Source organism: Meles meles, chromosome 13, assembly GCF_922984935.1.
Source record: "Meles meles chromosome 13, mMelMel3.1 paternal haplotype, whole genome shotgun sequence".
NCBI lineage: Eukaryota > Metazoa > Chordata > Mammalia > Carnivora > Mustelidae > Meles > Meles meles.
This window is the reverse complement of record NC_060078.1, coordinates 33,663,327-33,678,502: the sequence shown is the minus strand read 5'-3', so window position 1 is coordinate 33,678,502 and position 15,176 is coordinate 33,663,327. Positions and strand designations below refer to the sequence as shown.

The 15,176-nt window shown below is 38.4% G+C and overlaps 1 protein-coding gene across 3 annotated transcripts in view; it reads left to right on the top strand.

Annotated features, from left to right (window-relative positions):
* Positions 1-14,246, top strand: part of ECD (ecdysoneless cell cycle regulator) — a 37,291-nt gene extending 23,045 nt beyond the window's left edge. For all 3 annotated transcript variants that reach the window (XM_046026502.1, XM_046026500.1, XM_046026501.1), the window contains exons 10-14: positions 7,507-7,613; positions 7,748-7,928; positions 9,473-9,540; positions 11,065-11,279; positions 13,637-14,246. In XM_046026502.1, the coding sequence (XP_045882458.1) occupies positions 7,507-7,613; positions 7,748-7,928; positions 9,473-9,540; positions 11,065-11,279; positions 13,637-13,867 (802 nt within the window). In that variant the 3' untranslated portion in view covers positions 13,868-14,246. The remainder of the gene's footprint in view (positions 1-7,506; positions 7,614-7,747; positions 7,929-9,472; positions 9,541-11,064; positions 11,280-13,636) is intronic.
* The last annotated feature ends 930 nt before the right edge of the window (positions 14,247-15,176 follow it).

Genomic DNA, 15,176 nt, shown 5'->3' with positions numbered 1-15,176 from the left:
GTTGGGTAGTCCTTTTGAAATAATGAAGTTTGTAGGGCACCTGGGTGGCTTGGTCGGTTAAGTGTCTACCTTCCTCGCAGGTCATGATTTCAGAGTCCTGGGGTCAAGCCCCATGTCGGGCTCCCTGCTTGGTGGGGATCCTGCTTCTCCCTCTCCCCCAGAGCTCATGCTCTCTCTTTTACTCACTCGCTCTAATAAAGTCTTAAAATAAGTTCATTGTTGTTACAAAATAACATTCACTCATAGCAAATACAGAAGGATGTAGTAAGGAAAAATTCATACCAGAAAGTCAACTACTATTATCATTTTGCTCTACTGCCTTCCATGATTTTCCCCCCATATTCATCTAGTTATTTTTAGAACAGTTGTATACTACACAAAAATTTTGTATCCTGTCCATAATTTTTACTCCTTATTATCTTACTTTTTCCCATGACATTAAAAAGTCTTTATAAGCATAATTGTTAAGGAGCTGCATAACACTTCAGTAAATAGATATAATTTACCACATTTTTACTACTGGAGAAAGAATTTAAGTAGCTTATATGTCCGACATTTTATTTTATTTTATTTTTAAGATTTTATTTATTTGACAGAGAGCACAAGCAGGGGGAGTGGCAGGCAGGGGGAGAGGGAGAAGCAGGCTTCCCGCTAGGCTCAATTCCAGGACCCTGGGATCATGACCCAAGCTGAAGGCAGATTCTTTTTTTTTTTTTTTAATATTTATTTATTCATTTATTTGACAGACCAAGATCACAAGTAGGCAGAGAGGCAGGCAGAGACAGGAGGAAGCAGGCTCCCCACTGAGCAGGGAGCCCTATGTGGGACTTGATCCCAGGATCCTGGGATCATGACCTGAGCCAAAGGCAGAGGCTTTAACCCACTGAGCCACCCAGGTGCCCCCCAAAGGCAGATTCTTAACCAACTGAGCCACCCAGGTGCTCCTACATGTCCAAAATTTTAGAGTGTTGTAAAAGAGACTCCCATTCCCAAACGAGGATAACTTCTGAACAGTTTAAAACCAAACTCACAACTCCCTCCAGACCTGTTTTTGAATTCCCAGTGTATTCGTTTTTTTTTTTTTTTTTTAAATACCTGGGTTAATTCACAGCACTCACCATAGCTGTGAATTGTGTAAGACTGATGATTCAGCCTTATTTGTACCCCTGAAACAAATAATACATTATATGTTAATAAAAATAATAATAATATAAAATGGTTGTTTTAATTAACTAAAAAAAGAAAACATGCAATTAAAATTGTGATGATGTGATTTCTTTAAAAAAAAATAAATAAATAAACCTGGATTAGTATCACAGACTGTTTCCCACTCTCTTTTTAAAGTACTGCTGTCTCCTTATCACCTAAACTTCCTGGCTCTCCTTGGATCCAGTCTCTTTTTTTTTTTTTTTTAAAGATTTTATTTATTTATTTGACAGATAGAGATCACAAGTAGGGAGAGAGGCAGGCAGAGAGAGAGAGAGGAGGAAGCAGGCTCCCTGCCAAGCAGAGAGCTTGATGCGGGGCTCGATCCCAGGACCCTGGGATCATGACCTGAGCGAAAGGCAGAGGCTTTAACCCACTGAGCCACCCAGGCGCCCCTGGATCCAGTCTCTTGATCCTTTTTATTATTATCTTGTGTCTTACATTTTTCTTTTTTACTCTAAGTAGCTACTCTAATTACTTGTTTCTTTTTTTTTCTCCTCTCACTTATTTCTTACTCTGGCAATACCTAAATTTGTTTTCCAACTGCTAGCAACTCTTCACTTCCAATGCAACCAGTTAGACCCAAGAGAATATGCTTGAAATATGCTTCAATCATCTTCAGTCACTCTTCTAAAAATTATTAGAGATTGTAATAGTGAAAAACTGAACAATGTATTAGTGTCCATCAATAATAGATAAATGAATTGCATTGTATTTATATGATGGATTACTATCCATTAGTTAACCAGAGATTAGCTAAATGTACATAAATCTAATCCAGGATTTCTCAGCCTTGGCACTGTTGACATTTTGGACCAGATAATTCTTTGTTGTGGGGGACTGCTCTGTGTATTATATGTTGTTTAACAGCATCCCTGGCTTCTACCCAATAAATGCCAATAGCACTCTACCCCACCCCCAGTTGTGACAACCAAAAATATGGCCAGACATTATCAGATGTCCTCTGGGGGCAAAAGTGTCCCCAGTTGAAAACCACTGATCTAGGGGCGCCTGGGTGGCTCAGCGGGTTAAAGCCTCTGCCTTCGGCTCAGGTTGTGATCCCAGGGTCTGGGATTGAGCCCCGCATCGGGCTCTCTGCTCAGCATGGAGCCTGCTTCCCTTCCTCTCTGCCTGCCTCTCTGCCTATTTGTGATCTCTGTCAAATAAATAAATAAAATTAAAAAAAAAAAAAAAAGAAAAAGAAAACCACTGATCTAAGTAAATAGATTTTGAAAACATGTTGATTGAAAAAGGCAAGTTGTAAATATGTAGAGTATGGATGCTATACATATAAAAATGTTTAGGACACAAAATGTCATGTTTTTTTTTAATTTTTTAATTTTTTTATAAACATATAATGTATTATTAGTCCCAGGGGTACAGGTCTGTGAATCGCCAGGTTTACACAGTTCACAGCACTCACCATAGCACATACCCTCCCCAATGTCCATAACCCCACCACCCTCTCACTCCTCCCCACTCCCCTCAGTTTGTTTTGTGACACTAAGAATCTCTTATGGTTTGTCTCCTTCCTGATCCCATCTTGTTTCATTTATTCTTTTCCTATCCCCCAAACCCCCCATGTTGCATCTCCACTTCCTCATATCAGGGAGATCATATGATAGTTGTCTTTCTCCGATTGAATGTCATATATTAACAGATACATCTATATTCATTTGTTCAACAAATACTTACTGAGAGAAAAACTTCAGTTTGTGTGTGCAGAATTGAATTTGAGGTACTCAAAGCTGTTAAATAACATGAGGGAATACCTTTGTATATATTATGGTTAAAATATGTCCTATGTGCCAGGCCCAATTCCAGGTACTGGGAATAAAACAAATGAACCCAAAGTGTCCCTCTCCTTATGGAGCTTACACGCTAGTGTAGGAGAAAGACAGTAAATCACTATATGATCTTAGATGGTGGTAAGTGCTTTGAATGGAAAACAGCATATGAGAGAGAGGTATAGGCACGGATTCTGATGCAGGGCTCAGTTCCATGAACCTGAGATCATGATCCGAGCGAAGACCAAGAGTCAGTGCACTCAACTGAGATACCCGGGCACCGCTAGACCGCTATTCTGAATAAGTTGATCAAGGAGGCCTTTCCAAGCAGGTTCTGTTTGAGAAGAGATATAAATGAAGTGAGGGAATGAGGCATACGGGTATCTGGGGGGAATAAAATTCCAGGGAAAGAGAACAAACAACAAATACATGCACATGTGCACGTGCACACACATGCTCAGTGGACCAGAAGCATTATTTGTGGGAGCAGTCACCTCTGGGTAATAATGAAATGGACTGGAACTGATAGTGTTGGTCATCAAAGGAAAAATATTAGCTTTATCTATAAATTTTTTAAGTATGGGCATTCTGTTACTTGTTTAATTTTTTGTGTTAAGGCTAATCAGTCATACCTTTAGACTAGAAGTAAGTATAGCAGTATTAAAATTCTACGTGGTAGGATATGGACATTTGTTGTATCATCCTTGTTTTTCTGCTGTATCTTTTGGACTTGTCTGTATTATTTAAATCTCTTAAAACAAAAATTAAAAATAAAAAAGAAGCCATCAGTGATTACCCACTGCTTATTTCATTGAGTCCAAACTTAGCCATTTCAGGCTCACTGTGCTCTCATCCCTGTCCATCTGTTCAGCTTCGTCTTCGATGCTTTTGCCAGACTGAACACCATTTGCTTTGTGAACATGTTCCTCACTTCTTCGCCTTTATACAAATGCTCATTTTCTCCTTTGCCTGAAATTCCTCGACCCTATCTTACTTGTCAGAATCTTCCCCATTCTGGATGCCTGGGTGGCTCAGTTGGTTAAGTGTCTGCCTTGGGCTCAGGTCATGATCCCAGGGTCCTGGGATTGAACCTCACATTGGGCTCCTTGCTCAGTGGGAGTCTGCTTCTTCCTCTCTACCTCTGCCCCTCCCTCTGCTCATGGACTTGCTGTTTCTCAAAATAAATAAAGTCTTATGAAAACATCTTCCCCATTTTTTAAAAAACGCTTTATTTATTTTAGAGAGAGAAAGAGAGCCTGTATGAGCAGGGAAGGGGGGGGACAGGGGGAGAGAAAGAATCTCAAGTAGACTCCCTGCTAAGTGCAAGGCTCAATCTCAGGACCCTGAGATCATGACCTCAGCTGAAATCAAGAGTTGGACACTTAACCAACTGACCAAACCACCCAGGCCCCCCACCCCATTCTTTAAGGCCTAACTCAACTACTTCCATTGTCTTTTTCATTTCTTTTTAACTTTTCTGTAGTTACTGTAATTAATTACCTTCTCCTGTGATTATTCATAGCATTTGGTCCAACTCTTGATTTCAGCTCAGGTCATGATCTCAGGGTCATGATACTGAGCCCTGCACACAGCAAGTGGTCAGCTTGAGATTCTCTCTCTCTCCCTTTTCCTCTGCCCCTCTCCCTGCTTACGTTCTCTCTCTTCTCTTTCTCTCTAAGATAAATATGATTTTATACTGTGTAATTTATTACGGTTACTTGTGTATTTCTTTTTCTCTCTCCTAGTAATATTTGCATAATATGTAGTAGGGATAATTTCCTGTCACTTACATGATTTAGAAAGGTATGCAAATCTTTATTTAAATGAATGTAAGTCCATTAAACTTTATTTGCACCATTCTAAATAGATCAGACAGTTTCCATCAGTTACACAGATCATATTGCCATCATAAAATAACATGCTTGGGATGCCTGGGTGGCTCAGTTGGTTAAGCATCTGCCTTTGGCTCAGGTCATAACCTAGGGGTCCTGGGATTGAGTCCCGTGTCAGGCTCCCTGCTCAGCAGAGAGTCTGCCTCTCTCTCTGCCTGCCGCTCCCCCTGCTTGTGTTTTCTCTCTCTCTGGCAAATAAATAAATATTTTTAAAAATAATAATAAAATAAAATAACATACTCATCGTACAGATAATATCTCTGTGTGTATTTCTTCATCAGTTTATTGTAGGAGGATCATAAGTTAGTATCTGAACACTTGATTTCAAGACTGCTCTAACTCAGTGACCTTTCAGATGTTATAGAACTTCACTGAGCTCTGGTTTTCTCATCTGTAAATGAGAGGATTATTACCTCATAATAGTAATTAGAGAACTGAATAAGAAACTGTATTTAAAGGGCTAGCCTAGGGGCACCTAGGTGGCTCAGTAGTTTCAGTGTCTGCCTTCGGCTCAGGTCATGATCCCAGGGTCCTAGAACCAAGCCCTCCATGGGGCTCCCTGCTCAGGATGAGCCTGCTTCTCCCTCTCCCCCTACCTGCTGCTCCCCCCGGCTGTGCTCTCTCTCTGTCAAGTAAATCAATAAAAATCTTTTTAAAAAAAATTTTTTTTATTTATTTCTTATTTTTTTTATAAAAATATAATGTATTTTTATCCCCAGGGGTACAGGTCTGTGAGTCGCCAGGTTTACACACTTCACAGCACTCACCATAGCACATACCCTCCCCAATGTCCATAACCCCCTTCCCCCTCTCCCAACCCCCTCTCCCCCCAGCAACCCTCGGTTTGTTTTGTGAAATTAAGAGTCACTTATGGTTTGTCGCCCTCCCAATCCCATCTTGTTTCATAGGAGAAGAATAAAAATCTTTAAAAAATAAAATAAAGTGCTAACCTAGCATTTCATACATGCAATATTAATTTTAGTTCATACTTTGTTCTGGGTTTTCTTTTCCTCGTATGTATGCTATCTATAAATTGAAAGAGCTGTACTGTCAGCAGCTTCATAATTGTCTTCCATGCTTTCTGCTGCAGAACCAAAGGCAAAGCTGAAATGGATATACCTCTGAGCTTCCAAACTCCCATTTCAGTCAAAGCAGTTTTTCTTTCTCAGCTTTACTGAAAAATAATTTGAGGAACAGAATTGTAAGATATTTAAAGAGTACATCATGGTGATTTGATATTTGCACATGTGAAGAGATCTAGTTAATTGGCAGTTCCATCACCTCATATATTTATCTTCTTGGTGGGGCAATTTGAACATTAAAGTTCTACTGTCTGAGCAGATTTCATTTATATGATACAGTGTTATAGTCACCATGTTTTACATTAGATCCTTAGATGGTTTTCAGAAACTCTGTACCCTTTTACCAGCCCCTCCTTATTTCCCTCACTCCCTAACCCCTGGCATCCTCTTTTCTACACTCTGTTTCTATGAACTTTACTTTTTTTTTTTTTTGACATTCCACATACGTGTGACACCATGCGGTGTTTGTCATTCTCTGGTTTATTCCATTAACATATTGGAATCCTTCTTTCTCATATATATTTCTTCTTTATCCTTCTTTCTCACATATATTTCTCTGCATAATACATTTGTATATATTATATGTATTTGTAATATAATTGTATCGATTATTATTTTTTATTATTATTATATTAATTAGGTACATCTCCTTTATCCAGTCATCCACTGGTGGGCCCTTAGGTGGTTTCTGTGTCTTTAGCTATTGTGAGTAATGTTGCAGAGAAGGGAGTTGCAGGCATCTCTTCAATATCCTGTTTTCTTTTCCTATATATATATATATATATATATATATATATCCAGAAGTAGAATTACTGGGTCAGATGATAGTTCTGTTTTTAATTTTTTGAGGAATCTCCATACTGTTTTCCATACTGGTTGCACCCATTTTCCCCACCAATGCACAAGGGTTCCCTTTTCTCCACATCCTTACCAACTGTCTTATCTTTTTGGTAATAGCCTTTCTGACTGGCGTGAGGTGGTATCTCATGATGATTTTGATCTGCATTTTCCTGATGAAAAGTGATGTTGAGCACCTTTTCATGTGCCTATTGGCCATTTGTACATCTTATATTCAGGTCCTCTGCCCATTTTTAAATCAGATTGTTTTTAACTGATGAATCATTGAACACTACATCAGAAACTAATGATGTAGTGTATGTTGGTTAATTGAATATAAATTTTAAAAAGTAAATCATATTTTTTGTTTACTATCAAGTTGTATGAGTTCTTCATCTATTTTGGATATTAACCCTTTATCAGATGTATGATTTTGCAAATATTTTCTTGCATTCAGTAGGTTGTCTTTTCAGTTTGTTGATAGTTTCCTTTTCTGTACAAAATAGTTTTTCTTTGAGCTCTTTTATATTTTAGAGTTCCTGGTAAAATTTTAAGAAAAAGGGGGGGGTCTATAAAACAATTGTTTAAACATGAATTAGACTAGATTATTCCTCCCAGCTTTAAAATTCTATTTTTGTGATTATTTTTCTAAGCTGTCTTATAAAAATATCCCCATGTCTTTTTTTTTTTTTTTTTTTATAGTTCTCTTGCTATGAGCCCAGGTGAAGAAATCTTAACCTTATTACAGACCATACCATTTGATATAGAAGAGCTTAAGAAGGAAGAAGCTAATCTTCCCCCAGAAGATGGTAAGTGTGGACCAGGATAGAGCAGAAGTGTTAGGAAAAATGAAAATATTCCACAAAGTCTCACAAGGCCCTCTTCTGAGAGTACCTGCCATGTTCAGTGTGGTATGGCGGTGTCATGTTTTCTTCTTTTTCAGATGACCAGTGGTTGGATCTCTCACCAGATCAGCTGGACCAGCTGCTGCAGGAAGCTGCTGGCAAAAAAGATGCAGAGCCAGTTTCCAAGGAGGAAGAGAATTATGACTTAAGTCAAGTCTCAGAAAGCATGAAAGCTTTCATTTCCAAAGTCTCAACCCACAAAGGAGCAGAGCTGCCTCGGTAATTTGTGTTAGAGTATAAATATCTAAGTAGCTAGAATGCAGATGTTGAAGTCATCTAGTCATTGCCATTTCCACTCTTGTTTTTCTTTTCAGTAAATGATTTGTACTGCTGTGTTTCCCTCTTTTACTGCCTAGTACCGTGATAATTTATCTGGAGTTGTATTTCTAATAGCCTGATTCTTTGCAATTCTTAAAGTGAGTCAGAGAGACTACTCAACAGATCTAAAAATGTCCATCCCAGAGCTGTGCAAGGAAATTGTGTATTTTATTCTTTAAACTTTTACTCAGAACCTTATGGACTCTTAACATCGAGCTCTCAGCAAACCCATACTTCCAATCAGTCTGCCACCCACAAGTTGATGGGAAGCTTCACATTCAAAAGAGGGGTGTAAAAGAGTTTATCAGAGGAAGAAATAATAACAGAAGAAATGGGAAGTTACATTTGGCAAGTAATAGGAAAATAAGGCAGTTGGAATTGCCAGTTGTACAGCAAATATATCTTTATTCATGTTGATGCTCTTGAGCCTCATGAGAAGATTAAAATTTATGTTCAGTATTCTGTTTTTAAGAAAGCAGAGATAAGGAGCGCCTGGGTGGCTCAGTCACTAAGTGTCTGCCTTTGGCTCAAGTCATGATCCCAGGATCCTGGGATTGAGCCCGGCATCAGGCTCCCTGCTCCGCGGGAAACCTGCTTCTCTCTCTCCCACTCCCCCTGCTTGTGTTCCCTCTCTCACTGTGTCTGTCTCTGTCAAATAAATAAATACAATCTTTAAAAAAAAAACAACAAAAAAACAAGAAAGAAAGCAGAGATAAGGGGGTGTGGAGGTGCCTGGGTGGCTCACTCAGCTAAGCCTCTGACTCTTTATCTCAGCTCAGGTCTTGATTTCAGGATTATGAGTTCAAGCCCCATGTTGGGCTCCACCCTGAGCATAGAGCTAGCTTTAAAAAAAAGAAAGCAAAGATAAGAGAAAGTATGTTCTTACTTCTAAAAGTTTAATTCCTAAAGAAACAGACTTTTTTTTTTTTAATTAACCCAGAGATGTGATTTCTTCTGCTAATGCTATATATATATTTATATCTTGTGGGAGGTGCAGGGTGGGTAGGTCTCTAAATCAACATAAGCTAAATGTGCATAAACAAAGTGAAATTTTTACTTTTTTTTTTTTTTTTTAAGATCTTATTTATTTTTGCAAGAGAGGGGCAGATCGTGAGCACAAGAGGTGAGGGAGAGACAGAGGGAGAAGGAGACTCCTGGCTGATCATGGAGCCAGACTCGGGACCGGATCCCAGGACCCTGGGAACATGACCTAAGCTGAAGGCAGATGCTTAACCAGCTGAGCCACCCAGGCACCCTTTACTCTTATTTCATCAGTCTTTCCCATTTCTTTTGCCCTGCAAGACCATTTAAACTACAGTTTTTCTTGCTGCACTTCTTTTGAGATCATATCTCTAGTAGTTTTCCTAAGAATGGCACTGCTTTAAAAAAGAAAGTTCCAGAGAGTTGTGTTCAAGATAAATGGTCTTTCTCCTTTAATCTTACAGAGAACCTTCTGAGGCTCCAATCACTTTTGATGCAGACTCTTTTCTTAATTATTTTGACAAGGTTTTAGGTAAGTTACAGTGTGATGTTTATTTTCATTTTGAAACTATAAGTAGCAAGGCTATTGCTAGAGTACTAGAGCATTGGGTCTGTTGGAAATCAAAGTATTTGCTTTCTCTTGATTATTTTGAATTGCTTTCAACCATGAACTTCTGTGCAGTTGAATGATTTTGTAGAGGATACTTACCTCAGTGCCTAACATAGTAGCTGCTCATTGAATATTTGTTGAATGAACGAATGCTGTGTGGCTAGAGATGGTTTTATCGTGGCTTCCATGTTATACTGCTTTTTCTCTTTTAGACTACAGTACTTAACACTAATAATACAAAGACAAATAGCCCAATTTTAAAAATCAACAAAGGATATAAGCAGGCAATGCCTTGAGGAAGAAATATAGACAAATAAATATTTGAAAATACTTAAAACTGTTTCTAATAAGTAAATACACAATACAAAATAAGAACTTATTTTTTTGCCTATCATATTGCCAAAGATTTAAAATATTGACAATACCCAGTTTTCTCAAAGGGTTGAAGAAATGGGTACTATCAAACTGTGAGCATGGAAATGTAAGATGTCTTTCACAGGGTAGTTTGGAACTCTAGAAAGTTTATAACCTTTGACTTAGTTATTTCACTTCCAGGAATTTTCTCTATGAAAAGACATGTATGTGCTAAAATGGTGATTATAGGGGCACCTGGGTGGCTCAGTGGGTTAAGCCGCTGCCTTCGGCTCAGGTCATGATCTCGGGGTCCTGGGATCGAGCCCCGCGTCGGGCTCTCTGCTCCGCAGGGAGCCTGCTTCCTCCTCTCTCTCTGCCTGCCTCTCTGCCTACTTGTGATCTCTCTCTCCGTCAAATAAAAAAAAAAAAAAAAAAAAAGATAAAATGGTGATTATAGCATTGTAGTAGAAAAAAGTAGAACATCCTAAATATCCATGAAGAAGGAAATGGTTAAATAAATTATAGTACAACCGTATTATGAAATATTATGCAATCTTAAGAAAGAATGAGGTCCATCTATATGTTTTCACAAAGAAGGACTTGCATGACATATAAATAAGTAGAAAAGCAAACATGGTTCAATGTGTGTATGTGTGTGTGTGTGTGTATACATATATATACACCCTTGTGTTTTTATACATGTGTACAGAACTGCATAAAGGCCTGAGTACCCACCAAACTATTAAAAGATGCTTAACTCTGGGAAGAGAGTGAGAAGTGAGACAATAACAACTCCATATGGCTTGAATATTTATATCAAAATATATTCATGTATTCTGTAGCTTTTAAGTTTTTTAAGTAAAAAATTTTAGTAATCAAATTCATAATAAAAAAATAAAGCTATATTTTTCAGCTCAGCCTGTGTACTTTTCTGCAAATATCTGCCCACAGTACCATTTTCCAGAAGAGAATTTTATGAAGTAATTTATCTCTGTATATTGGTCCTTTTCTGCAGATAATATTTAACTCTTTGAGAGGTGTAATCACTGAAGAAAAAATTACCATGTGGCTCTTTCTGTGTTGGGGTCGTAGGGCCAAGTTCTCATGAATCAGACTCCGATGATCTGGATGAGGAAGACTTTGAATGTTTAGACAGTGATGATGACTTGGATATTAAAACACAGGAGACAGAGGAGGATGCATCTGTGAAAGGAACTCTTAATAATCTCAAGTCATACATGGCTCAGATGGACCAGGAATTGGCACATACCAGTATCGGCAAAAGTTTCACCACCCAGAAGCAAATGGTACGTGAGTGTTTAACCTCTTCTCCTATCTGAATATCTTAGTATTATGAAGGAGAGCTAAAACTGTATTTTATCTTACTTTTTTTTTTAATTTTTATCCTTTTATTGGTGATGAATTTGATTTTTTAATTTGAAATAAATAAGAATACAAGATTGCTAATGTTTCCCTAATAGGATGAAGGATTATTAATTTCTTTCTCCTAAATATAAGCTTATTATATTACTTATTCTATGTTATCCATTATGATTTAAAAAAAAAATCATGGTTACATTCTACTACTAACAGCTTACACAGACTTTAAAAACAGAAAGGAGGAATAAGTAAATAAAAATTAACTAATTAATTAATTAATTAATTAAATTTAAAAAAAAAAACAGAAAGGAGGGCATCTGGGTGGCTCAGTGGGTTAAAGCCTCTGCCTTTGGCTCAGGTCATGATCTCAGGGTCCTGGGATTGAGCCCCATATCGGGCTCTCTGCTCAGCAGGGAGCCTGCTTCCCTCTCTTTCTGCCTGCCTCTTTGCCTACTTGTGATCTCTGTCAAATAAGTAAATAAAATCTTTAAAAAAATAAAAATTAAAATAAAAACAGAAAGGATCTTAAGTAAATCCAAATTATTTTCAAGTCTTAATAGTGTTTGTTCTATGTTTTCTTAATTTAGGACCAATTAAAGAATTCACCTTCCACTCATTTTTTTATCCTAGTGTTTATACCAGCAGTGTCTAACCTGGACCTAAGAGACATTATGAAAGAGAGTGGACCCTGGAGTCTTGGGGATTAGGGTTTGAAGTCCAGCTCAGCCATCCACTGTGAATATATATCCATTAACCAGTAATCCTTAAATTGTAGAATTAACGTGAGAACTAAATAAGCCAACAGTGAAATTCATATTAAGGCCCTTAATGAATGTTATTCACCTTGCTTTCATCATCTAAACCACATTTAAACTATAATCACTTCAAATATTGCCCAAACCTAATAGGAACCAAGAAACAATATCTTAGATTTATCTAAAGCAGTGTTTCTAAAATATTAATATGTATATGAGCCATCTAATGACCTAAATAAAATTGAAGTAAAAAAGAAATTAAAGTGTAGTAAATAAAATGTAGATTCGGGTTAAGTAGGTCTAGGGGGAAGCCTGAGATCTTACATGTCTAACAGGCATGTAATGAGCATACTGCTGATTCCTGGGCTGCACTTTGAATAGCAAAGATACTAAGGCCTATAAATCAAGCTACAGTCTTTCACATTCTTTCCCCAACCTATGAAACCACAGAGGTTCAAGTAACACTTCAAATTCTTGGTGGTTTGAGTCCACAGAGCCTCAGGTTTTTACTTGAAGTTTTTTCATTGGGGAAAAAAAAGGAAATTAGTTTCTTTCATTTAGAGAAAAAATTAGATTCTCTTCTATTTATTTATTTATAGATTTATTTATTTATTTATTTGAAAGAGAAACAGCACGAGACGGAGAGGGTCAGGAGGAGATGCAGACTCCCCGCTGCTCAGGGAGCCTGATGCAAGACTTCATCTCGGGACTCCAGGATCATGACCTGAGCTGAAGGAAGTTGCTCAACCACCTGAGCCACCCAGGCATCCCAGATTCTTTTTTTTTTTTTTTTAATGTTCATATTTGCCTATCTCTTTTAAAACTCTTAGGCAAGGGACGCCTGGATGGTTCAGTGGGGTAAAGCCTCTGCCTTCGGCTCAGGTCATGATCTCAGTGTCCTGGGATCAACCCCTACAATAGGCTCTCTGCTCAACAGGTAGCCTGCCCCCCTCCCACCGTCTGCCTCTCTGCCTACTTGTGATCTCTGTCAAAAACAAAACAAAACAAAAACCTCTTAGGCAAGCTATGTCTCCTTAGCCTTGGTTATCTCCCTTGGGCTATTTGAAAACAAGGAAGAAACCCAATTTATAGAAACTTTTCCTAGAAAGAAGTGTGTTAAAAATCTTTGGAACCAGGACGCCCAGGTGGCTCGGTTGGTTAAGGGGCTGCCTTTGGCTCGGGTCATGATCCCAGCGTCCTAGGATCAAGTCCCATATCGGGATCCTTGCTTGGCGGGGAGCCTGCTTCTCCCTCTGCCTCTGCCTGCCTCTCTGCCTACTTGTGATCTCTCTCTCTCTCTGACAAATAAATAAAATCTTAAAAAAAAAAAAAATCTTTGGAACCAAATTCTAATATGTGTGTTAAATTGTGAAGTTATTAGACCTCATTTTTATTTTCTATTATTAAGGATAAGAAATTTCCTTTTTAATTTAGAATTCAGTTTTACATTGTTGCTTAGTTTTTATTGTAACTACCATCTAATCTAATGGCCTGCTATCCCATGATTTTGTTTTCTCTCCATAAATAAGGAACCGCTATCCCAGACTACCAGTAATAATTCAGATGAGGAAGATTCTGGTGCAGGAGGATCTGTTATGACACCAGTGGATGTAGACCTGAACCTGGTTTCAAATATACTGGAATCCTATAGCTCCCAAGCTGGACTGGCAGGACCTGCGTCGAACCTTTTACAAAGCATGGGCATACAGCTGCCTGATAACACTGATCACAGGCCCACAAGTAAGCCGATAAAAGATTAGCCAGCACACCTAGCCTCCCTTTTTTTCTTCTTAAATAAATATGGAGTCTCAACTGTGCTCATGTCTAGTTTAGATGACTCATCTAGTTAAAATGTTTCTTTAATACAAGTTTCACAGGCTAACTTCTCTGTGAACCCCAAATGTTGTCCACTCTGCATAAGTCTTTGTGATCTCAGCTGAGGTACATACAAGGTTTTGAAGTCAGTAGAAGAGAGAAAAATCAAGCCCCTGGACAGCCCGAGAGATTTACACAGTCTGTGTTTAGAACATTAAGCTTATCTTTATTGAGGATTAAAGGAAGAGAAAGGAGGGTGATAGGCAAAAATGTGAAATGAATGAATCGCTTTTTTATTCAGTTACCAGAAATGACCTTAAGCCAGGTTCACTCCAGTGGTAAATACATTTGTTCTAATATTTTACCTGTTTGTGCTCTCCTGCTTCATGGACTGAGTGGCCCTTTTTATCCTTAGCACCTTCATCACTCATTGCCACATGAATATTGTCCAGCCAGATAGGCCCTGTACCAAAGTTCCTTTTCTTTATCTGCCATTTTCAGTACCCGAAGCCTGCCCTCTTTTGCCTCAACTTTCAGATATCCTTGGAGTTCTAAGAAGCAAAGCCCTCTTTCCACTCACTGCCAGGAAACAAAGTTCAATGTTGCAGCTCTTCTATTAGCCTCTCATCTTTCCTTTTCCAAAACAACACGTTAATCCAAAAGCAAACAGTTACTCCGTGGTAAGTTTGAGAAACTCATAACCAGGAATCCTGCACACTCCCCTTTCTATCAGTATTTTCAGATTAGGGATGTGTACACATGTGCTCACAAACACACCCACATAGAGACAGAAAAGATTGGGAGATGGTAATACACATGGACCCTGAACTGTTTTCTTCTAACTGCAAGATATGAAGAAATCTCAGGACCTCTCTTTCGAGAGTGCTTTTCCCTTCTACATGCTGGTTCAGTTCAGGTCAGGGCAAGCTGCCAACCTAACAGGACAATCAAGTCCCATCACATACTATCCCTCAACATTTCCTGGTGAAGGCACTTTGAGTTCTCCAAAGCACTGATGATTTGCTGGCAATGGCAAAAGCAGTGACCTTTTGGGATCAAAGAGAAATTCAGCACTTCATCTTGTCTAGTTCTAGAATCTCTTTTGCTTAGTCCTGTAGACTTTAATGTATGAATAATCTTGGGATCTCTGCCACTTTTGTCTTTTATCACAAATTAGTGCCTGAAATCGTCCGAAGATATAAATCTTTCCCACCCAGTCCTGTTTTCAAACAGACCGAACAGTATTTCTTCTGC